The sequence below is a fragment of the Anomalospiza imberbis genome, chromosome 25 (genome assembly GCF_031753505.1).
Source record: "Anomalospiza imberbis isolate Cuckoo-Finch-1a 21T00152 chromosome 25, ASM3175350v1, whole genome shotgun sequence".
NCBI lineage: Eukaryota > Metazoa > Chordata > Aves > Passeriformes > Viduidae > Anomalospiza > Anomalospiza imberbis.
The window spans coordinates 6172792-6196017 of NC_089705.1; the positions used below are offsets into that span (position 1 = coordinate 6172792).

Here is a 23226-nt window from a genome sequence, read left to right on the forward strand (position 1 = left end):
CCGAGGAGCTTTGGGGACCCTGCACAGCTTTAGGGTCCCAAGGAGCTTTAAGGACCCTACACGGCTTTAGGGTCCCGAGGAGCTTTGGGACCCCGCAGAGTTTTTGGGCCCCGCGCTTTTGGGCCCCGGGCGGGGATGGGCGTGGCACAGGGCGTGGCGCTCTGACGTCACCTCTCATTTGCATGGCCCCGCCCCCGGACGCGGTCAGCGCTGGCGCCGCAGGAAAGTTTGCGGCGGGGCCGGGCCGGGCCGGGCCGGGATGGACGCGCTCAAGTCCGCGGGTCGGGCCCTGCTGAGGAGCCCCAGCGTGCACAAACCGTCCTGGGCCGGCGGGCGGCACAAGAGTGAGAGCCGAGCCCCGCTGCCCCGCATCCCCGCTCCGCCGGGCCCCGCGCCCGCCTCTCCCCCCCCTGCCCTCCTCTCCCTCTCCCTCTCCCTCTCCCTCTCCCTCTCCCTCTCCCTCTCCCCTCCCTGCCCTCCCTCTCCCTCTCCCTCTCCCTCCGCTCTGCCCCGGCCGCGCTCTCCGCTTTCCCCCTGCGCTCCCTCGGCGCTCCACTTTCGCTCTCTCGCGGCTCTTTCTGCACTTTCAGCCCCACTTTTTGCCGCGTGGTTTGCTCCACCCCACTGCGCTCCCCTTTCCTTGCGCTCCTTCCCCCGTGTCCCCCTGTCCCCGTGTCCCCCAGCCTGGGACAAGGGCTGGCGCCCGGCGGGCACTTTGTGACCTCGTCCCGCTGCTGGCTTCGTCACACGATCGATGGCCCCGTGGCGAGCGGCCACCGGGCCCTGCCAGGCGCCCTCCCGGGCCCGGGGGGGGCCACCCCGCACCCCCCAGGCGACACCGAACTTGTGGCTGTCGCTGGTCCGGTGACACCGACCCGGCGTGGTACACCGGGGAGCAGGGAGGAGCAGCGGCGGGACACGAACGGGGCCGGCTTGGGGACACCGGGGGGCCTTGGGGACACCGGGGGGCCTTGGGGACACCGGGGGGGCTGGCCCGGCAGGGGTGGCCCTCGAGGCGCTGTGACCTCCGTGCCCGCGGCGGGGTGAGCCCGCACGGTGCGGACAGGACGTGCGGGGCAGTGTCGCTGTCCCCGCGCTGCCCTTGCCCTGCCAAAGCTGCGTTTAAACCGGTTTGTCGCCGTGCCAGGGGCTGGGGGTGCCCAGGGCCTCGCTGCGGGTGGCATCAGGGCGTCCCCGGGCTCGGCGTTTGGCACTTTGGCACACGAGCCACCTGGCTTCGGCCAAGCGGCGCCCCCGGCTTCTAGAAGTGCTGGGACACCAGCTCAGCACAGCGTGCCACCTGTCCTCGGCCGCTTCCAGGTGTGCCAGGTGAGACCGCCGGGCTCCTGCACACCCTGGGCACCCCTCGCAGCCCAGTCCAGCCGCAGCCTGGCCCAGGGCTCAGCCGGCAGTGCTGCCAGGGTGATGGTGGCTCGTCCCTTCCCGGGAGCCTGAGTCACCGGGGGCTGCCCCAGCCCGGCAGGAGGCTGGGTGCGAGGCAGTGCAGCCTCGGGGCTCTTCTGTCTCTCCATCCCTCCCCAGGGCTGGGGGTTTTGCCTCCTGCTCAGGGCAAAGCCTTCCTCCAGCACGAGCTGCCTATCCCAGGTGGCTCCTGGGTGGAATTTCAGGCTTAGGAACGCCCACCTGACTTTCACCCTGGCCCCACACCTATCCCTGTATTTAGAACCCTCCTTCCAGCCCCCCCAGCACTTCGGGGAAGAGGCCCGTGGTGGTTTCCATGGGGAGAGCAGACACCTCTCCTGCTGAGGGGCTCCTCAGGGCTGTGGGTGATGATTTACCTCACCTGGATCTCAGCAGCTGCCCGGGCTTAGCAGCAAATCCCATCTTATCCTCCTTGTGCAGGTGATGCTTTGCAGGGTCAGGGCGCGGGGTGGCTCCTAAAGGGTTGCTGCTGTTTGTTCTGGCTCGTGGAAAACGTTTTGGGGTTTGTTTTGCCGCCTTGGAGAGCGGCAGGGGAGGCTCCCAGGTGAACACCTCGTGGCTGAAGTGCTGCTGCCTCCTCTCCCTGCCCCATCTCCTCTGCAGGCTCCCAGCACGGCAGCAGCTGGAGCCTCGGGGGTGCTGCTGTGAGTTTGTGACTCCCAGAGCCTTCCTTGTGTCCCCAGAGCTGCCCGAGAACTGGACGGACACGCGGGAGACGCTGCTGGAGGGGATGCTCTTCAGCCTCAAGTACATGGGCATGACCCTGGTGGAGCAGCCCAAGGGAGAGGAGCTCTCTGCAGCTGCTGTCAAAAGGATCGTGGCCACCGTGAGTGTCCCCAGGTGGCCCTGAGCGGCCCTGCTGGCCCTCGGGGGAGGCCCACGGGGAAGGGTTCCAGAGCTGCAGCTGGGGGGAGCCAGGATTTGCAGCTCCAGGGGGATTGGGATTGCAGCTCCAGGGATTGGGATTGCAGCTCCAGGGATTGGGATTGCAGCTCCAGGGGGGTCAGGATTGCAGCTCCAGGGGGATTGGGATTGCAGCTCCAGGGGGGTCAGGATTGCAGCTCCAGGGGGGTCAGGATTGCAGCTCCAGGGGGATTGGGATTGCAGCTCCAGGAGGGATCAGGATTTGCAGGTCCAGGGGATCGGGATTGCAGCTCCAGGAGGGATCGGGACTGCAGCTCCAGGAGGGATCGGGACTGCAGCTCCAGGAGGGATCGGGACTGCAGCTCCAGGGGATTGGAATTGCAGCTGCAGGAGGCTCAGGATTGCAGCCCCAGCCCCTCCAGGGGTGTGGGTGGAAGTGCAGACCCTTCCAGGCACTGGGAAGCCCCTGGGAGCAGCCCAGGCTGTGGGATGGGGCTCACTGGGTGTGTGGCTGAGCCCTGGCTCCCCGTGATAAGCTTTGGGGTGTGTGAGGAGCTCTGACCTGCTGGAGTCAGCCTGCCCCGGGGCAGGGACAGCGTTTGGAGCGTGGCCAGCGCCGCTCTGGGCTTTCCCTGCAGGATCTGGGGGGCTGAGAGGGGAAGGCAGAGGGACAGCTTGCTGCAGTTCCCAGCCGGCTGTCCCACTGTGACCTCAGAGGGGTGGATTTCCTGAATCCCCCTGGTTCCCAGCCCTCCTCCAGCACAATTCCAGCCATCCCCCTGATTCCCAGCCCTCCTCCAGCTCGGAGCTCCTGGCTCACCAGCTCCAGGTAGAATTGAGGCTTCTTTAAGCCCCTGTAGAAGCGAAGGAGGCAGAGCCCCAGCTGTGCCATAAAGCTCAGTGGGGTGGGGAGTGCTGGATCCTCTCCTGGCATGTGCTGAGCTGGGCCAGGGGAGGAGGGAATTGCTCCATGTGGGGGCTGCTGGCAGAGCCCTCCACATCTGCTCTGATCAAAGGGGAGTGGAGCCCCTCAATAAAGCCCCGGGGCTGGGGCAGGACTGCTCTGGGCATGGCTTTGGGATGGGGCTGAGGATTCCAGCCTGGAACTAGCTGGCTGTGAGCTGCAGGCTGAAAGCACCAGGCCAGTAAATAAGAGAAAGTGGCTTGTAAAAGTCTGGATTGAAGCTGATGTCCTGTCCAGGGGGTGCTTCGCCACTGGAGTGGGGTTTGGCACCGCCTGGGAGCCCACGTGTGCCAGGCCCATCCTGCTCCCAGCACGGCTCCTGTGGCCGTGCTGGTGGCCCTGGGGACGTCCCAGCACAAATCCCTGCTGCAGGGAGGGGAAGGGAAGGGTTAACCAGTGCTGTGTCCCTCCTGGCAGCAGAATCAGCCCGTGGGGAGGGCAGCGTTCATCCCCACTCTGCTCACACACCTTTGGAGGTGCCAGGGCTAGAAGCCTGGGACTTCCCCTCCCTCTTTCCCTCCCAAAGGCAAAAGCAAGTGGGAAGAAGCTGCAGAAAGTGACCCTGAAAGTGTCACCCCGAGGGATTGTGCTCAGGGACAGCAGGACCAACGAGCTCATCGAGAACATCTCCATTTACAGGTGGGTGCTGGGTGCTCTCCTGTGCCCCAGGGCTGCTCCTCTGGCCTGCTGAGCCTCCCTCCCGCATCCCCTGAGCTCAGGGAGCATTCTGAGCATCTGCTGCTGCAAATCCCAGACCTGAATCTCAGCCTGTCCTGGGCACCCCTGCATCAGCTCCTCTCCCTGCCTTGAGCCTGAAGATGAAATCCCAGGCTGAGAGCAGCTCCCTTCTCCTTCCTCATCCTCCAAGGAGAACCTTCTGAGTGAGCCTCTCTCCTGAAGGCAGAGCAGTGTGAGGTGCTGCTCTGCTGGAATCTTCCCCTTCTCTAGCCTCTCCTGTCCCACAGTGTGAAAAAGACATTTCCTCTTCTCTTCTCTCTTCTCCCACCTCTCCCTGTGGTGCCCATGGATCTCACTCACTCACCCACTCACCCTCCCTCTCTCCCTGCCCAGCCCAAGCCTGGTGCCCTCCCTGTGCTCCCTGCCTGGCCCTGGAGCTGGGCAGCTCCTGCTGGCAGCCCCAGGAGGCTCTGGAGCCTCTCCCCAGAGCCCAGCCCGTGGTGTTGTATCTTCCAGGATCTCCTACTGCACGGCAGACAAGGCCCACGACAAAGTGTTTGCCTACATTGCCCAGAGCCAGCTGAACGAGAGCCTGGAGTGCCACGCCTTCCTGTGCACCAAGAGGAAAATGGTCAGTGCTCGGGAGGAGGAGGAGGAGGGGCACAGAGGGGCTGCAGGGCTCAGAGGAAGGCTCAGGCACAGCTCCCAGGGCGCTGCTGCCGCTGCCCAGCAGCTCATCCCAGCTGGAGCAGGGATTCCTGCCTTGGCTGGTGAATCCTCTCTGGGGTGAGGCTGCGAGGAGCTGACCCTGCCCCAAGCCCTGCAGGGCCTTTCCCTGCCCCACAGGCACCTCCCTGTGCTGCTGCAGCCTCCTGGGCACAGGGGCTTGGGCAGGAGGTGCCCAGGGGACCCTGCTGGGGCAGCCAGCCCCAGCTCCGGGCTCCCTGCAGAGTTTTTAGTGGCATCTTTGCAGCTGGGGCCGTGTCCTCCCCTCAGGAGACCCTGCTGTGTGCTGGGCATGGGGCTCAGAGCAGAGACTTGGCTGTGGGAAAGAGTCTGGGGTGTGCTCTGAGCCCTCCTGGGATGTTTTCCTGCTCATTCAGGGCTCCAGGATGGGAAGGGACCTGGTGAAAAGAGAGAGGAGTGGGGCAAGGGGAGCCCTGGGCTCTCTGGTGGAGCCAGAGCTGGCACTGAGCCCCCTCCCTGTGCCAGGAAGGGGCTTGAGGGGAGAGGAAGGGCAGGTCAGAGCCCTCTGCCCCCAGAAATCCTTCCCCAGGGGGAGCAGGATGTCCCAGATCCCCTCTGAGGCCATTCCCACCCTGGGCATCCCAGCCTGGGCCTCAGGAGCATCCCCGTGCCTGGAGCTGGGCCACCAGGGCTCTGTTAAAATCCTCTGCCTCTCCCAGCTGGCTTTTTTCCCCTTGGGGAGAATAATGGGAGCTACAAGTTGTCTCTCCTTCCCTCGCCGTGTGCTCCCATCCTTGCACGGCCAAGATAAGCCTCGCTCTGCAAATTAAAATTTAAATCTTCCTGCTGCTAAAAGAATTATCTCATTGCTGCATCAGCTCAGCGCACCCCCCTCCAAATAAAGTTCTCCACAGCCTTCTGTGGCAAAAACTGGGAATAAATTCCTTTTTCCTGGTCTGTAAAATGCAGGAGTGTCCTGCTGCTGAGGCGATCCCTGCTCCCAGACTGGGAGCCAGCCCTCCCCAGGGCAGGGGCCCTGCATGAACCACAGCTCCCAGTCACAGGCATATAATTAGTCCATATTTTTAGTTCCTGGGTAATTCTCAACAGTAGCTGGGTCTATTAAACTTGATTCAGATGTGACAGCCTAAATTGTAAACAGCTGTGAGGAGTTTCATACTTAATTACCATATTTAAGGGGTTTTTTGCCATAAAGCATTTGCACTTCCATCAAGGATGTAAACAGCTCCCACATTCCAGTGAGCTCTCCTGCTTGCCAGCCTTAATTGGCACTGATGGCTCTGGGGGTCTCCTTGCCCCCCTGCCTGGCTTTTGGGGGGTGCTGTGCCCCCTCTGTGCCCCCCATGTCCCTGGGGGCTGCCAGGGGAGCGGGTTCCATCCCTGGCTTTGGGTTTGTTGCGTTCACAGCTTGGGAAAGCCAGCCCAGCCTGGAGGCTGGGGGTGTGGGCAGCGTTCCCTGTGCTCTGCTGGGGCTGGGGCTGCTCCTGAGCCCTGCTCCTGATGGAGGTGGCATTTCTGCCCCTGCTCCTGCAGGGCCAGGCTGGCACAGACAAACCCACGCTGGGAGCAGCCTGGGGCCGTGCTGGGGTCTCGGGGTCTGGGGGTCGGGGTGACCCCAAGAGTGTAAAAGTCCTCGTTCCCCAGCCCGAGCGGCCAAAGGAGGAGTCTGAAATGTGTAGGGTCGGCTTCTCAAGGTTGTTCAGTTTCCCTTGTCTGTATCATTCTTTCTCTGACCTGCCCAGCTCTGGCTAGCAAGGAGGCCATGGCATTCTGTCTGCCCTCAGGGCGGTGTTCACATTTTATATCAGAAGTTACCTATAGTCTGTTTGCAATAACGTGCCAATATCTGTCATCTGTGTGGGCAGTGTGTCTGTGCCTTAACAGAAAAGTGTCACCATCACAGCAAGACATGGAGGGCAAGGAGAAGGAGAAGAAGGCCAGGACACGCCCAAATCCCTCCGTCTTGTCCCTTGAACCCCATTCTAAAATCCCCAAAATTCTGCTTTTCCACCCTGTGTTAACTCAACTACCACACTACTCAAACCCTTGTGGCTTGTAATTCCTCACACAAAGCTGGCAGTTTTTCCCATGGGCTAAAATGGAAGGCACAGGTGTTTTTGACTTGGTGCCAGGGTCTCTGAGCCCCTGCCAGGGTCTGGAGGCAGCCAGGGCAGCAGAGGGATGTCCTGGACTCCAACACTGGGGTCCCTGGAGCTCTCAGTGCCCCAGGGCTGCTCCCAGGGCTGACCCTGGAGGTGTTGGTGGCTCTGGCTGCTCTCCATGGCAGCTGCAGAGGGTGGCACGGGCCTGGGGCCGTGCTCGGGTCAGGCTGAGCTGTGGGCGGCGGGGAGCGCCCGCTCAGGAGCAGCTGCTCTGTGCTGCGTGTCAGCTCCAGCCCTGTGCCTGCCCGTGGGGACCCAGCACACCCCTCTGGCTGCCTCCAGACCCTGCCAGGGGCTCGGAGACCTTGGCACCAAGTCAAAAACACCTGTGGCTTCGACTTGAGCCCGTGGGAAAAGCTGTCCGTTGGTCTCAGTGGTTTCAGTGATTGATCTCAGTGATTCCAGTGGTTTCAGTGGTGACAGAGATGTCAGTGATCAGTGTCAGTGGATGATCTCAGTGACTGATTTCAGTGATTGGTTTCAGATTGATGTCAGTGATTTCAGAGATTGATTTCAGAGATCTCAGTGGTTTCATTAATTTCACTGGTTTCAGTGATCTCAGTGGTTTCAGTGATCGATCTCAGTGGTTTCATAGATTTAAGTGATCTCAGTGACTGATTTAAGTGATTTAATTGATTTCATTTATTTAATTGATTTCAGAAGTTTCAGTGACTGATTTCAGTGATGTCAGAGATGTCAGTGATCTCAGTAACTTCAATGATTGGTTCCATTGATCTCCGTGATCTCAGTGATGTCAGAGATTTCATTGATTTCAGTGATCTCAGTAACTGATTTAAGTGATTTCATGGATTTATTTAATTGATTTCAGAAGTTTCAGTGACTGATTTCAGTGATTGATCTCAGTGATGTCATTGACCTCAGTAATTTCAGTGATCTCAGTGATTTCAGTGATCTCAGTGATTTCAATGGTTTCAGTGATTGATTTCAGTGATTTCATTGATTTAATTGATTTCAGCGGTTTCAGTGATTGATCTCAGTGATGTCATTGATCTCAGTGATCAATGTCAGTGATCTCAGTGACTGATTTCAGTGATTTCATTGATTTCATTGATTTCAGCGGATTCAGTGATTGATCTCAGTGATGTCATTGACCTCAGTAATTTCAGTGATTTCAGAGGTTTCAGTCTTTCCTGCTCTCTGCTCCCCCAGGCCCAGGCTGTCACCCTCACCGTGGCCCAGGCCTTCAGAATTGCCTTTGAGTTCTGGCAGGCAGCGAAGGAAGGTGAGTTCCACTGCCCTCCTTACCCTCAGGGGGTCACTTTGCTGTGTCCCCCTTTCCCCCTGCCTCCCCAATTTCCAGGTTTCTCTGTAAATCCAGCCAGGTTCTGGCCGTGCTCCTTTCCTGAAGGGCCTGAGGTGCCTCAGGGTTTCTGCTTTCGCCTTCCGCGAGGAGACAGGAGCACCACAGGTGGTCTGGCCAGGTCCCTCCTCCCTGAAAGCTTGCAGGCAGTGATGGGGTTTCCTCTTTTGCAGAGAAGGAGAAGAGGGAAAGGTCCATCCTGGCAGCAGAAGGGACGAGCAGCCCCAGCTCAGCAGCTCCTGCCCGTCCTGTCACGCGTGAGCCACCAGAGCAGAGCCCGAGGGATGGGGGAACGGTCCCTGAGGGATGGGGGAACTGTCCCTGAGGGATGGGGGGACGGTCCCTGAGGGATGGGGACGGTCCCTGAGGGATGGGAACTGTCCCTGAGGGATGGGAACTGTCCTCAAACAGCTCCTGGGAGGGTTCTGAAGGCCAGGAGGAGCAACAGTTCAGAGTTCTTGGCTGCCGGCTGAGTGCTTCCTTCTCCCCCTTAAGCATCCCCTGCTGCCACCCCAGATCTGTTCGCTGCTGCCCCGGGCTGGCTGGGAGTCCCTGGGAGCTCAGCCTGGATCTGCAGATCCCCAGCTGGGTGCTGGGTTCTGGGTTCTGGGGCTGTGTCAGACCCCAAACACTCGCCCTGCCCTGGGCTGGGGGAGCTGGGCAGCCTGAGCAAGGGGAGGTGTGTGAAACTGAGCAGTTTAATCGTAAATCCCCTCACAGTTCAGAGGCCCTGGCTCCTCTGCTGCCTCTGAGGTGCAGGGCAGGGAGAAGTGGGACAGAAGGCTCATCCCTCCTCCATGCTGGCCACGGAGATAAGAGGATTTGGCACGGAGAAAAACAGCATTGAACTGGGCTTCCTTCCAGCCTGGCACGTCCTGCCTCTTCCTGGGAGGGCTCAGGACTGGAGGAATCTCTCCCAAGGGTGGGATCAGCCCAGCCTGGGGCTGCCATGGGTGCTGGGATGAGCTCCAGCATCTCCCTGGGCTTGGTCCAGGGCTGGGACGCTCCTGCACCCACCCCAGTGCAGGCTGCTGCGGAGGTTTGAGGCTTCCCAGGCTCTGAGCTCCACCCAGGGCAGGATTTGCCCTCAGCCCCATAAAATAGTGCTGCAGCTTTGTGAGGTGGTGTGGGCCGAGCTGGGGATGTTGCCCAGGGACTGTTCTGGCCTGGGGCTCATCCTGAGCACCAGTGGGCACCCAGAGCCTTCCCAAAGGCTGCTGGAGGGACTGGGAGCTCCTCAGGAGCCTGACCTGTGTTGCTCTGTTCTTTTAAGAGTTCTAAAGTTCTTCTAAAAGCTCCTATACCTCCTGATATTTACATATTGTAAGTGAGTTTTCTCACCCGCTGTTCATGTAAATAGTGATTGTTTTGCATTCTTCTTTGTGAGTAGAGAGAATTGATGGACTGCTGGTTTGAGCAGTGTGGGTGGAGAGGTGGCAGCTTCACCCTCCAATCCACTGCCACTTTTGCTGTTGTGTATGGTGGAGTCAGAAAATGAAGTTAGCCTTTTTAGGTTCTTTTTCTTTCCTTTTACATCTAGCCTACTCCTGCGAGTTATTTCGTGTCACAGTGTAACATTTGGAACTTTAAAACTCTTAAAAGAAAAACCAAAACAAAACAAGAGACCTGGATAACCCACAGCCCCCAGTGGGGTGGGAGCAGCTCCCCAGGGCTCAGATCTGGGGCTGTCCTGCAGGAATTCCTTGGATTGCAGCCCTTGGATTCCCCTCTGGCAGGGTGGAAAGGTTTGCAGGAAGGTTTGGCTGTGCCCGTTGCTCTCCCCTCACCCCATCTCTGCTCTGCTCTGCCCACAGCAGCGGCCATGGGGAACTTGCTGGATTTTGAGGACCCTGGCAGATCCCCCCTGGGCAGCAGCACGGAGTGCCCAGAGCTGGACAACAGCAGCTTTGGGCCCAGCCCCTCGGTCAACAACAACGTGCTGTGGGTGAGTGTAGGAACCTGCCCCTGCTGATGGAGTACAAAATTACCCTTTGTCTGCTGAAAAGAAAGCCCAGAAGGTTCTCTCCTCGATTTAGTTAAAAGACACCTCATGGGACCTTGGGGACTTCAGCTCAAACTTAAGGATGGCTAATTGGGCAGAAGCCAAAAAGTCCCACCTGAGCACTTCGCTAGAAAAGAAGAGAACAAAAGAAGTAAATGGCTTTTGTGAAGTGTTTAAGCAGGAGCAAGAACCTCTTGCCCTGGCTCAGTTTTTCTCTGTAAAGAGCTTTTTTATTTTGCCTTTTATTTAAAACTTTTTTGTTTCCAACACTGTCACAGGAGCCATCCTGCTTCTTTAGGCCACCTGAGGCAGCTGAGCTGTCTAGGGTGTAATACTTGTCTCTGAGAGCTTGTAAGACCTGGCTCAAAGAGACCAAGTGTTAGGTAAGGCACAGCCAGGAGTGCTCCAGCTCCCAGCCCGGGGCTGCTCTGGGCTAAACTGGGAGCTCTGGGGTGGCTGAGCTGCTCAGGCAGGCGCCACAGCTCGGAGTGATCCTCGGTGCTTGGGGATAAATGAACAGGATGGCAAAGCCCTGTGAGAAGTGCTGCTGCCAGGTAATTGAGTATTCCTGGTCTGCAGCAGCACTGCTCAGTGGTTTGTCACCTCATGGACACCGCCCCAGTGCTGTGTTCAGGGGCACAAATCAGTGCCTTGATGGCTTCTGGCTCCTGCTCACTAACAGCAGGGCAGAGTTCGTTGTTAGTCCCGTTTTTCTGTTCGTGTCTGTGGGAGCTGGGATGGCTTCTTGGGAACGTGCTCAGTGCCCTGCTTTAACTGATTCAGGGATCTCTGGGAGGGTGTGATGCTGCAGCCCCGGGTGTGCATCCCTCAGGGAGCCCAGTGCTCCCTCATCCCCTTCACGCTGGGACAGGGTGGGCTTGGCTGGGATTTTGGGAAGGAATTCCAGGCTGGGAGGGTGGGCAGGCCCTGGCACAGGTGCCCCTGGATCCCTGGCAGTGCCCAAGGCCAGGCTGGAGCACTGAAGGTGTTCCTGCCACAGCAGGGCTGGGATTTAAGGGATTTCCCTTCCCACCCAAACCCTTCCATGGCTCTCTGACCCCCAGGCAGGCTGGGGCTGACCCTTGAAGCCCCTCTTGCCCTGGGGTCTCTCCCCAGCACAGCCCCTTTCTGGAGACCCCTGCCTGCTGGATTTTGGGGAATAGCAGGGTGAATGCCTGAGCCTGAGGCTTTCCAGGTTAAACCTGAGGATCAGCCCTAAGGCTAAATCAAATCCTGGAGGCTTATCAGCAATCTCCAATCCCTCCCTGCTTCCAGAGTTTTCATACTTCACTTATTAATTGCATTAAGTCTGTAAGTGCATCACAGGATTTTGGGAACAGCATGGAGAAGTTTTCTCCCAGGCAGCTCCAGTGCTTTCCTGGGAAACCCTGGGAGCAGGGCAGAGATACAGGGTCCCAGAGCTGCTTTTGCTGTCCCTGCTGTGCCAGTGCAGAGCTGCTCTCCTGACCCTGACCCAGAACAGCCCCAGGGGCTCCTGGAGCTGTGTGCAGGTCCCTCCTGCTGGGAGAGTGAGGGGTGCTGATTCCCATCCCCGTGCTGCTCCCCCGGGCTGGAGCTGGGGCACAGTCAGCCTGTCTGGGGATGGAGGGAAGGGCCAAGCTCCGGGACCACCTGAAGCTCACCTTTTCCCCTGGAGAGGAGGTGACTGAGGCACTCACAAGCCAATAGGCACAGATACTTCTTTGTCTGAGTGCAGAGCCAGATCTCCAAATACACTTTTGTGCAGTTCTCTTAGCAACTCCCTGTCTCTCTTTTTATCTCTCCACAAAGGAAATGGATGATGGTCTGGACGAGGCGTTCTCAAGGTAATTCTCATCCCTCCCTTCCAGTTCAGCACGGGGAGCAGCCCCTGGGACTTGGCTGGTGACTGGCTTTTAATAATGCTCCTTAATCTAATCAGGGCTGTGATCTGGCCCAGGCAGCTGCCCCATCAGTGCCTCAGCTGGTAATTGAAGGATAGGCTTTAAGGCTGCCAGAGAAGCCAAATATTTTGACAACCTTTTAAGGATGGAGAGAGGCAGTGTGTGATGGGGAATTTAATTCCCCAGGCAGTTGCTGTGTCTGCTCCCACTCACCGAGGCTTTTCCAGGCTGCTGGTCCCAGCTTCTGGCACTGGGGGCTTTGCTCTTCCTCAGCCCACAAATTCAGGGTGTGTGGCCCTCACTTCATGGGGTTTATTCCTCTCCCCACTCCAAATTAAAGGCTTCCCTGCCCATGCCTGCTGAGCAATCCAGCAAAGGCAAACAAACCCGTTTCCTCTCGGGTGGGTTTTCCTGCCTGTCCTGGCAGGGTTGGTGTGGTTTTATGTGGGTCCCATCCTCCTCTTCCTCCTCCTCTTCCTCCCCCTCGGGCTGGGAGGTGCTGGAGGAGGGAGTGAGGCAGGAGGAGGGTTTGCAGCAGTTCCTGCTCAGCCCTTGGGGTCCTGTTTGGCTCTCAGGGATGATTTACAGCTTCCCGTTCCCCAGCAGCCTCGTCCCAGGCTGGGGCTGATAAAAAAAGGGCTGATTTGTGTCCTGGTCTCTGTTTTCCCTGCCCCAGTGGCTGCAGCAGCTGTGGCTGGTTTTGCCTTTGCTCTGCATTGCTCCATGCTGAGCTGTCCCATCACCCTCAGCCCTCTGGTGACTCAGAGCTTGGGCTGCTCATCCTGCAGCACTCCCAAAGCCATTCCTGCCACATCATCACCCCTGCACATGTCCCTTCTTTATTAAAAACTGGGGCTTCACCCCAGGCTGGTTTTGAGGTTGTGCCTCCCCAAATGTCTGAGTTAACCTCCAGCCCTGGTGCTGCAGCGTTTTCACAGGGGTATGTAAATGACACAGCAACAAACGGGGCCCGCTTGGCTTTTGTGAGTCATCTGGGATGAAAAGCTCTTCCAGCTGATCCTGGGGCTGTGAAAGATCAGCTGTGCCCTCGCTGTGGTGGGGCAGGGACAGCAGCAGCAGAGCTGAGTCGCGGCTCTGGGGCTGGCAGCAGCTGCAGGGATGGCTCTGGGGAGGAGAGCCCTGCTCTGCCAGGCCGCTGATGTGTGCCACAGCCTGCCCATTCCCGGGATGCCTGCAGGGGAAAGGCTGGGGCAGCCAGCAGCAGCAGCCTCCAGAGAGCTGGGAATGTTCCGTGCCAGCTCCCCTGATGCCTTTTCCCCCGGCCCGAGGGTTTCCATTCCACGGGAGGCTGTGGGAACGTGGGGGTGCCGCAGGAGTGGGGCTGTGCTTTACTCTGTGCTTGCTTTACTCTGTGCTTGCTTTACTCTCTGTGCTTTACTCTCTGTGCTTTACTCTGTGCTTTACTCTGTGCTTTACTCTGTGCTTTACTCTGTGCTTTACTCTCTGTGCTTTACTCTCTGTGCTTTCCTCTGTGCTTGTTTTACTCTGTGCTTTACTCTGTGCTTTACTCTCTGTGCTTGCTTTACTCTGTGCTTTCCTCTCTGTGCTTTCCTCTGTGCTTGCTTTACTCTGTGCTTTATCTTTGTTTTACACTCTCTTTTACTCTGTGCTTTCCTCTGTGCTTGCTTTCCTCTGTGCTTGCTTTACTCTGCTTTACTCAGTGCTTTTCTTACTCTGTGTTTTACTCTATGTTTACTTTACTCTGTGCTTACTTTACTCTGCTTTACTCAGTGCTTTTCTTACTCTGTGCTTTACTCTGTGCTTGCTTTACTCTGCTTTACTCAGTGCTTTTCTTACTCTGTGTTTTACTCTATGTTTACTTTACTCTGTGCTTTACTCTGTGCTTACTTTACTCTGCTTTACTCAGTGCTTTTCTTACTCTGTGTTTTACTCTGTGCTTGCTTTACTCTGTGCTTTCCTCTGTTTTACTCTGTGCTCTACTCTGTTTACTCTGTTTTACTCTGTGCTCTACTCTGTTTACTCTGCTTTCCTCTGTGCTTTACTCTCTGTTTACTCTGCTTCGCTCTGTGCTTCACTCTGTGTCTGTGCCCCTCAGACTGGCCCAGTCGAGGACAAACCCGCAGGTGCTGGACACGGGGCTGACAGCTCAGGACATGCAGAGTGCAGAGACTCTGTCCCCTGTGGACTGGAACAGGCTGGAGCCCAGCACGGCCGAGAAGGACGATCTGTTCATGTTCTGAGGGCTGGGCCAAGGGAGGAGAACCACCCCGAGCCCTGGGCTGGATCCTGCTGCGAGCAGGGAGCTCCCCAGGGCTCCTCAGCAGCTCCGAGGATGTCACAGCCCAGTGCAGACCAAAGCTTCAGAGACCTAAGGCGGATTTTTATACCTTGCTTTTACCTAAGCCACGAGATGCTCTTGGACATGTTTATTCACAGTTTACAAGTGGTCCTGGGAGGTGTGGAGAGCATCTGCACAGCACGGGAGGAGCTGCAGCGGGGCCTGGTCCTCCTGCAGGCAGCCTGGGCAGCACCAGAGCCCCCCTGGAGCATCCCCCACAAAGGGCTGGGATGCAAACTCCAAGTGTTACTGATCCACCCAGCCTGGAACAACACATCACCTGCCTGGCCAGGGAGGGGATTTGCAGCAGCTGCTGACAGTGTGGAATCAAAGAGGGAGCAGAGCTGGTGCTTTTGTGTCAGTGTCTGTGGCTCTCACAGCTGTCAGTCACCCCACAGCTCCCAGCTCCCGTGGGAACTGACGCTTTTTAACCCAAAGACTCTACGAAGTTTTGCACTTTAAAACTTGAGCTGAAAGCAATGCTCCGAATTGTCAAGGTAAGCAGTGCCTGGAACCTCTCCTCAGAAGCTATTTACCCAAAAAGAGCCCACCTTGGCAATGCTGCAGCTCTGGCTCCAAGCTGACCCCTCACCTCTCGAGATCCCAAAGCTCCGTTGGCTTTAAAAGCAAAACCACCAGGGAGGAAGGATTTGTTCTGCTAAATTCTGCTGGCAAGGGCAGCCTGGGAGGAGCAGCAGGACCACAGATCCGTGTTGCCAGCTTGGCCCAGCAGGTTTGCCTGTCCAGGACTTGCTCCTGCCTCAAAGCCTTGTGGTTGTTGCTCGCTGGATGGAATGGGATCAGGCAGGAGCAATTCCTGGCTGCAGATGGAATGGGATCAGGCAGGAGCAATTCCTGGCTACAGATGGAATGGGATCAGGCAGGAGCAATTCCTGGCTGCAGATGGAGTGGGATCAGGCAGGAGCAATTCCTGGCTGCAGATGGAGTGGGATCAGGCAGGAGCAATTCCTGGCTGCCCAGTTAGCAGAGGTGCCCCTCCCAGTGGTGCTCCCACCCCTTCTCCCTGACAGCCGCAGCTCCCAGGGGGCTCAGGAAGCTCCATCTACCCCTGGGACTGAAAACCAGCAGTGGAGGTACAAAGCTTCTGCTAACTAAAAGATTTAAGTTGAACGATCCTAAATAGTCTCACTGACACCTCGCAGTGTTTGTGGCCTTACGTGAAGTGTACTAATCTGTTTTATAGATTTGTAACTTGGGTTTGAAGCACTAATTCATTCCCCAGATAGCTTTTTAGAACTCCCTTAAAACTGCTTGCAGGAAGGGAAAAAACCCTCTCTGTCAGCTGCAAGAATTCATTAGGAAGCAGCTGAGTGACTCTGACTTAGATTTGAGATATTTTTTCCCCCCGAGTGCGAGTGTGAGAAGGTGCTGGGGACTCGTGGAGCTGACTCATCGCGTCTGTGACAGAACCTGAGCTCTGTGGATCCTGCAGAGTGGTGTTCAAGGCAGTTCCACATCTTGGAAGGGCTGTGCTGGGAGGAACCGGCAGAGCTGCTGCAGGACAGGGCTCAGCCAGGGAGCTGCTGCAGGAGCCCACAGTGGCTGCAGCCAGCCCCGAGCCCAGGGAGCTCTGCTCTGCCCAGGAACCCGGGATGGAGCGTGAGGATTCCTCTGGCATCGACCTCTCTCCTTCCCTAGAGGCTCCAGCAGCAGACCCTGACATTCACAACACTATCTCTGTGTGTCTGGAGTGGTTTTTTTTTTTTGTTTGTTTTTGTTTTTTTTTTTTAAGAAAACCTGATGCTGTAAGGAATATTCTGCACTGAGGGGAATAAAAACTGCCGTTTTTTGGAGCCTCTGTGCTGGGTGGCTTTATTTCCCCTGTGGTTCCTTTAATGCGTGGCGTTCTGCTGGTGGCAGGGGGAGTTTCACAGTGCATCCCTGCATCTCCTCTCCCTGCTGCCCAGGACAGGGACAGGCTCCTGGGGATTTTCCTCCCTGCCTAAAGCAGCCCTCTCCAGCTGGCCCCGAGGAGAAAAAGGGAGGGATGTCAAGTCATTAAAAACTGCAGGAAGAGGAAACCTTCGAGAGGGGAGTGGAAATGGGGCCAGAGAACAGAGCCAGGAAAGCAGCTGGAGGGAGAGCAGGGAGGTTGGAGGCACAGGGAAGGAGCGGGTAGAAGGCAATTAGTGCCCAAGTGCTGGTTAATTAACTGCCACCAGCCTTGGACACACAGGTCCCATCTCTGATCTCCAGCAGCATCAATTCCTTCTCCTGGCTCTGGAGCAGCTCCTGAGGGGTGGCTCTGCCATGGGGGCCACCGCTGGGCCCTGGCCACGAGCCCAGGGCTGGGATGGTTCACCTGTGCCAGCAAAGCAGTGCCGGCTGTGCCACCAGGGCTGTGCCACCTCCCAGCCCTTCTGGCCACCCTTCCTCCCCGGTGTGACCATCACCAGTGTCACTGTCCCCTCAGCAGGGCCGCCAGGTCCCTCCTCTCCCTGCAGAAGGGGGGCAGCTTGTGAACACACAGCCCGTCAGGGTTTGGCTCTGAAATCCCTGCTGGCTCCTCATTTATCACTCCCCCAGCTGTTCCAGCTTGGGAAACATCCGTGAGCAGGGAGAAGATGCATTTTAAAAGGCTTTAAAGGCCACGGGCTCAGGTCATGGCTCCTGTCCTGGAAAAGGGAGAGCGCTGGGAAGAGCAGTGCTGGGATGGAGCAGACACCCAGGCGGGGCTGCAGGGCCTCTGCTGGGCTCTGCTGAGCCAGCAGGTGAGAAAAGCAGGATTCAGACACCAAAGTATTCCCCAAACCCCTTGTTTGCCCCAAACTTTTGCCATCCCAGTTTCGGAGTCACGGGGGGAGGTGTCCGGGGGATTTTCCTTCCTCTCCTTTCTAAGCAGACACTGCAAACCCCACCTCTCTCACTTTCTGCCTCCAAGGGTTTTTTTTTTTTCACCTTTCCAGCCCTCCCCATCAGCAGCTCCTTCCTCAGCAAACACTCCAGCCTCCACAGCAGACTCCTCCCGACGCCAGCCGCAGTTTCTGTCTCAGCTGCTCCAATCCCACGGATGGCAACACCACTCCAGGCAAGGTTTTTTGCCTGAAAGCCTGGCTGATGACACTTTGCAGGGAGTTGTTTGCCTTGTACCTTCGTGTTTGCATCTGCCTGCGCTGCTGCTGCTGCTGGAACAGCCCCCAGACCTGCAGCGTGTCAGGGCTTGTTTGAGCTCCCAGCCCTGCTCCTGTCCTGCTCCCAGTGTGACATCTCTGCTCCCAGTGCCCCATCCCAGTGTCACATCTCTGCTCCCAGTGCCACATCCCAGTGTCACATCCCTGCTCCCAGTGTGACATCTCTGCTCCCAGTGCCACATCTCTGCTCCCAGTGCCACATCCCAGTGTCACATCCCTGCTCCCAGTGTGACATCCCTGCTCCCAGTGCCACATCCCAGTGTCACATCCCTGCTCCCAGTGTGACATCTCTGCTCCCAGTGCCACATCCCAGTGTCACATCCCTGCTCCCAGTGTGACATCTCTGCTCCCAGTGCCACATCCCAGTGTCACATCCCTGCTCCCAGTGTGACACCCCAGTGTGACATCCCTGCTCCCAGTGTGACACCCCAGTGTGACATCCCTGCTCCCAGTGCCACATCCCAGTGTCACACCTCCACATCCCAGTGTCACATCCCTGCTCCCAGTGCCACATCCCAGTGTCACACCTCCACATCCCAGTGTCACATCTCTGCTCCCAGTGCCACATCCCAGTGTCACATCCCTGCTCCCAGTGCCACATCCCAGTGTCACATCCCTGCTCCCAGTGTGACATCTCTGTTCCCAGTGCCACATCCCAGTGTCACACCTCCACTCCCAGTGTCACATCTCTGCTCCCAGTGCCACATCCCAGTTCCCAGTGTCACGTCCCTGCTCCCAGTGTGACACCCCAGTGTGACATCCCTGCTCCCAGTGTCACACCTCCACTCCCAGTGTCACATCTCTGCTCCCAGTGCCACATCCCGGTGTCACATCCCAGCTCCCAGTGTCACATCCCAGCTCCCAGCCCATCACCAGGCCCCCGCCTCGGTCACAGCCACGAACCCCAGGTCTAATTAATGGAATAAATGAGCAGAAGAATTAAACCTGCTCCAAGGTGGCAATTTCATCACTTCTCCAACGCTGTCACAGCACGAGTAGAACTGACAGGAGGAATAAAACAGTTGCGTCTCTGGCATTTTTTATTACTTTTAATGTGCTTTTTTTTTTTGTGTGAGTTACTGGAAATTTAAATCATAATGGTATGCTGCACTTAAAGAAAGTATCCATAGCAACAGGAACATCTAAATTATTGCAGGCTGATCACTTCTCTGCTGGAGTCATCACACGCCTTTCACAGGCAGTCCCAGAGGTGCAGGATTTTAATAGACTTTTTTTTTTTTTCTTAACCTTTTTTTGGCAAATAAACAAGCGGATACACAGCACTTTCTCCATCAATGCAATTCCTACAGAAAGATCCAAAGTGAGCAAGTGCCAGCTCACTTTGCTGCCCAGAGAGGAAGGGCTCCAGGCTTGCTCTTGAATCAGAGACTTTCTCCTCCGAGTCAGTGGTTATTCCGTGTGAAACTGGGGAATTTCTGTCCACTTCAGCTGCTGGAAATTCTCTTGGACCAGGAGAAAGCAGCAAGGGAGGATCACTGAGCCTGCGGCATCGGAACGTTCTTGTTTGATTCTCAGCTGCCCGTGGGTTTATTTCCATTTTATTCTTTCCAAATTCCTGCTCGACAGGACAAAGGGGAATGGGTTAAAGCTCAAAGAAAGTGGGATGAGATGAAATACTGGGGAGAAACCCTTCCCTGTGAGGGAGGTGAGGCCCTGGCACGGGTGCCCAGAGGAGCTGGGGCTGCCCCTGGACCCCTGGCAGTGCCCAAGGCCAGGCTGGAGCACCCTGGGACAGTGGAAGATGTCCCTGCCCATCCAGGGCTGGGGATGAGATGCTTTTTAAGGTCCCTTCCCACCCAAACCATTCCATGATCCCCAGAAAACAACTTCAGCAGCTGCCTGACGTTTGAAAGGTGATGGGTGAGAGAACACCCAGGTATTTTGCTTCCATCATCGCTGGCTTTTGGGCTGGAGCAGCCCCGGCTTCCCACTTTTAAAAAATTCCTTCACTTTAATCATGGCAAGAGCCCGAGTGATGCACGCTCCGAGCTGTCACACGTGAGAAACAAACTCGCTGGGAGAAATAGAAACGCTTTTTGGTTTTAATTCCAATCTCAGTTATAGGAATCAAATGCGTCATCTGGATCAATAGTAGGCTGAGATTGCTCAGCCAGGGAGAGTTCAGATATAAAAAGCTGCAGCTGAGAGGCTTCCTCTAAGCTCATGTATTATTGCAAGTGAAATGATGACAGTGAGCCATGCTTGCAGCATCCCTTGGACAGCTCAGGGGAGAGCAGAGCTTTAATCAGTGTCCTGTGTGTAGGAACAGGATCCTGAGCCCAGGCAGGAGCAGCAGGGATTTGCCTTTGATGTCCTTTGGTTCCCACTGCCCTGTGGAACATTGCCAGGTCATCATGTCCTGCATGTCTGCGACTCATGCAGCTCTGTCTGCAGAGAACCTGCACATTACAGGGGAATGAGGCAGCCTTAAGATACATGAAATATTTCTAATCACTTAACCTTTAGAGAACAAGAGCTGATGTGCCAAGAAGGGGCTGTGGCTCAGCCAGCCCAAAGGAAAATGGTAAAAAACCAGGAAAACGTGTCAGAATTCTTTGGGTGGTTGGGTTTGTTTGTAAGGAAGGCTGGGGGAGGCCCCATGTCCATGGAAAAGGAGGGGCTGCAGCTTTTGGGAACGGGGTTCTTAGGGTGACAGCAGCCAGGCAGTGACAGGAGCCAGCTGCATCTCCTGTCAGCGACTCTCAGATCAACCTGGCTTCACGTGTGAGTCAAAAACAGTCAGAGCACAGAAGGTGGGTGGTGGAAGAGGGATGAGAATGATGCAAAAAAATCTGCTGGACCTGCAGATCCGGCTCAGGTTTGAAAATCACAGCTCCTGTGGAATCACCTGCTAATAAAGAGCCTGTAACAGGAACCTGTAATTTCGTGCTTGGTGCGTGAGCCAGAGGATGATCCAACTGACTCTGGCAGAGCTTTACTGGAGCCGTGGTCCAGCTGGAGTCAGGGATATTCACTGAGCATGGATCACCAGGAACTCCCAGCCCTGCCCTGCAGAACCAGGCACAGAGCTGGGGCTGGATTGCCCGGGCTCAGCTCCCTCCCAGATGCTCCATGTCAGGTCAGGACTCCCCACCCACAGCTGGAGTCACAGCTGCCCCTAATCCACCTTCCCACCTCTCAGAGGAACCAAATAAATCCCAAAGCCACAGCCCCAGGCCCTGGGGAGTGGCTGGATTTGATCCCTGGCATTTATGTTTGAGGCTTTGGTGGATCCTGAGATCCATCAAATGAGACTGAGTGAGAGTTTAGGGGTCAGTGGGTTGGCCAAATGTGAATGTGTGTGGAAAGAGCCAGTGCTGGGCAGGCAGGAGCTTTGCTTTCAGGGAGTGTGAGAGGCTGGGCTTTGTTTTTTCATGTTGGTTAAACATCGTGACCCAGCCGGTGGCTGGTGGTGTAAATCAAGATTAAACTGGGGAAGGTCTGTCAGAATCTGGGTCACCTGCTCCTCTGTGGTCTCCCGTTTATATTTCGAGCTGGCCTGACTCACGTCTGCGGAATGTGATGGGAGAAGTGGGAGAGCTCCTGGTGCAGGAATTCAAGGGCAGCAGACGGGCAGGAGCAGCGGAGTCATTTCCCAGCCCTGACAGGAGAGGCTGGCCTGCCACACCGGCCGTGCACCACTGCCGCTTTGAGCCTGCCCGGGTCTGCTTTTCCCACCTGCCCGGGTCTGCTTTTCCCACCTGCCCGGGTCTGCTTTTCCCACCTCCCCGGGAGCGGAGCGCGGCTCTGAGGCGGGGCAGAGACCGAGCAGCCCCGGCGCTGCCCCGCCACCCTGCACGGCAGCTGCGGGAGCGCCCAAATTCCAGCCCTTCCTCTGCCGCCTGACTCGGCACAGACACACGCAAACCGCTTTAGCTTCCCCAGAGCCAGCCCGGGCGGAGGAGAGCTTTGGGGTCCGGCTGAGCGGCCGAGAGCCCCGGGAGAGCCGGAGCCGCGTGGTGCCAGCCCGGGCTGTGCTGGGCACGCACCGAGCGCCGAGGGATGCTCTGGGCAGAGGCTGTGCCCTGTGCCGGGGCGGGGAGCAGCCTCAGCAGCCCCAGGGGTGCAGTGTGTGTCCCCAGCCACCCGTGCCGCCCCGCGGTCCCCTCGCTGGAGCCCGCAGCGTTCAGGTGTGTCCCTGCCCTTGGGCTGGCACCGCTCCCGCTGTGCTGGCACTGCCAGCCGCAGTGCGATGTCACTGAACGCGTCTCTTCCGAGTGACCAACCCCCCTCAGAGGCTCGGCGTGGAGCTGGGAAAGCCCAGGCTGAGCATGCCAACCTGCCCGTGCCTCCGGCCCGGCTCCGAGCCAGCGGGAGCGATAAAGGCTCCTCTAAATGCTGATTTAAAGCTGCCTGCCCTGAGCGCTCGGGCTTTATCCGGTTTGGGCCGTCTCAGGGAGGTGCTGCAGCGCTAACACAGCACAATATCGGGAGAGGAGCTCCTGGCTGCGGTGAGAATCAGTAACCGGGGGGAGCCACTGCCAGCATCTGCTCTGGCTGTCCTCGCACGGCTCCAGATGTCACCCAGTGCCACCCGAGCCGAGCTCCAGACTGCCACCCAGCCACCAGGGCTCTTCGAGGCCACTCGCAGCTCTCAAACGTGCTTTTAAAAGCCATCTCCTCTCTCTGAAAGGCCTCTCCAGCCTTGGCACTGCACTGTGTTCCCTCCCACCCAACAAAGTTTGATCCAGCAGGAGCAAAAGTCCTTTTCAGGAGCAAGGAGGTAGCAGCTGCCTCGAGAGGAGAGTCCCTTCCCGAGTGCCATCAGCCACTCGGTCAGCAGGCCCTGGGTTTTCCTGCTGTCTGCAGGGCTCTGCAGGCTGCAATTCCTCCTCTTTCATCCCTCAGAGCCCAGAGCCAGCACCGGGCTGTTGCAGGATGAAGTGGAAAGAGCCCTGAGCAAGTTTAGGGGGAAGGCTCTGGAAGTCAGCAAGGCTTGAAAGGCTGAGCTGGGTTTGCCTCGGGCCGTGCACACACAGCCTTCCGCCAGGCTTTGGGGTGCCCCCGGATGCTGCAGCTCCCCCAAATCCACCCTCCTGCGTGCCACACGGCCAGGGCTGTGCCTCAGGGCCACCACGGGCTCGCTGATGGCTGACAGATGGAAGCAGCCACGAAGCACCAACCTCAGGTCTGCAGAGGTGACATTCCTCCTCCCTCCCAGGCAGCTAAAAATGAGCAGCTCCAGGCTCCCTCCCCACGTCCTGCACAGCGTTCCTCGTGCCCCACGGGAGATCAGCCTGTCCCGAGGGTCTCTGGCTTCAAAGAGCCCCCAAACCTGGGAGAAAATCAGCGCTGGGGTGTTGGCATTGCTCCACCGCTGGGCTGTGCGTCCGCTCAGGTCTTACCTAGAAATTTGGGGGTTTTTTTCCTTCCCAAAGCCAGGACAGAAGGACACAGCCCTGAGACATTAATTCCTTAGCTCTCCCTTGCCCCAGGACTCCTCGATCCCCCCTGTCCCCCTCGCATTCCTGGTACCTGGCAGGTATTTTTATAATCCTGTCATTGTTGTTTTCCCAGCTCCCTTTCCTGCTCCAGCCTGGCCACCTGGGCAGAGCCTTTTCCATCTGTATGCAGCGCGTGTGGCTGGAGCAGCCCCTCGGAGACAGCACTGAAACCCGGGAGCTCATGCAGCACAAACACCTCCCCTCCCCTTGTTCCGGGCACTGGTGGGAGCTCACCGCTCGCCAAGCCCGGGGTGGGGACAGGGA

General features: G+C 57.4%; 1 protein-coding gene and 1 long non-coding RNA gene across 4 annotated transcripts in view; one reads left to right on the forward strand and one right to left on the reverse strand.

Annotated features, from left to right (window-relative positions):
* LOC137462488 (uncharacterized) overlaps positions 1 to 23226 on the reverse strand; it is a 338602-nt gene that overhangs the window by 255744 nt on the left and 59632 nt on the right. The window lies entirely within an intron of this gene.
* Positions 185 to 16181, forward strand: LDLRAP1 (low density lipoprotein receptor adaptor protein 1). Of its 2 annotated transcripts, none has more exons than XM_068172906.1 (9): positions 185 to 344; positions 2127 to 2269; positions 3798 to 3910; positions 4466 to 4580; positions 7990 to 8062; positions 8314 to 8397; positions 9955 to 10085; positions 11934 to 11968; positions 14103 to 16181. In XM_068172906.1, the coding sequence occupies exons 1-9, from the start codon at positions 260 to 262 to the stop codon at positions 14245 to 14247; spliced, it is 924 nt and encodes a 307-aa protein (XP_068029007.1). In that variant the 5' UTR covers positions 185 to 259; the 3' UTR covers positions 14248 to 16181. The 2 variants fall into 2 exon arrangements, with proteins under 2 accessions (XP_068029007.1, XP_068029008.1); XM_068172907.1 differs by having other exon boundaries at positions 9958 to 10085.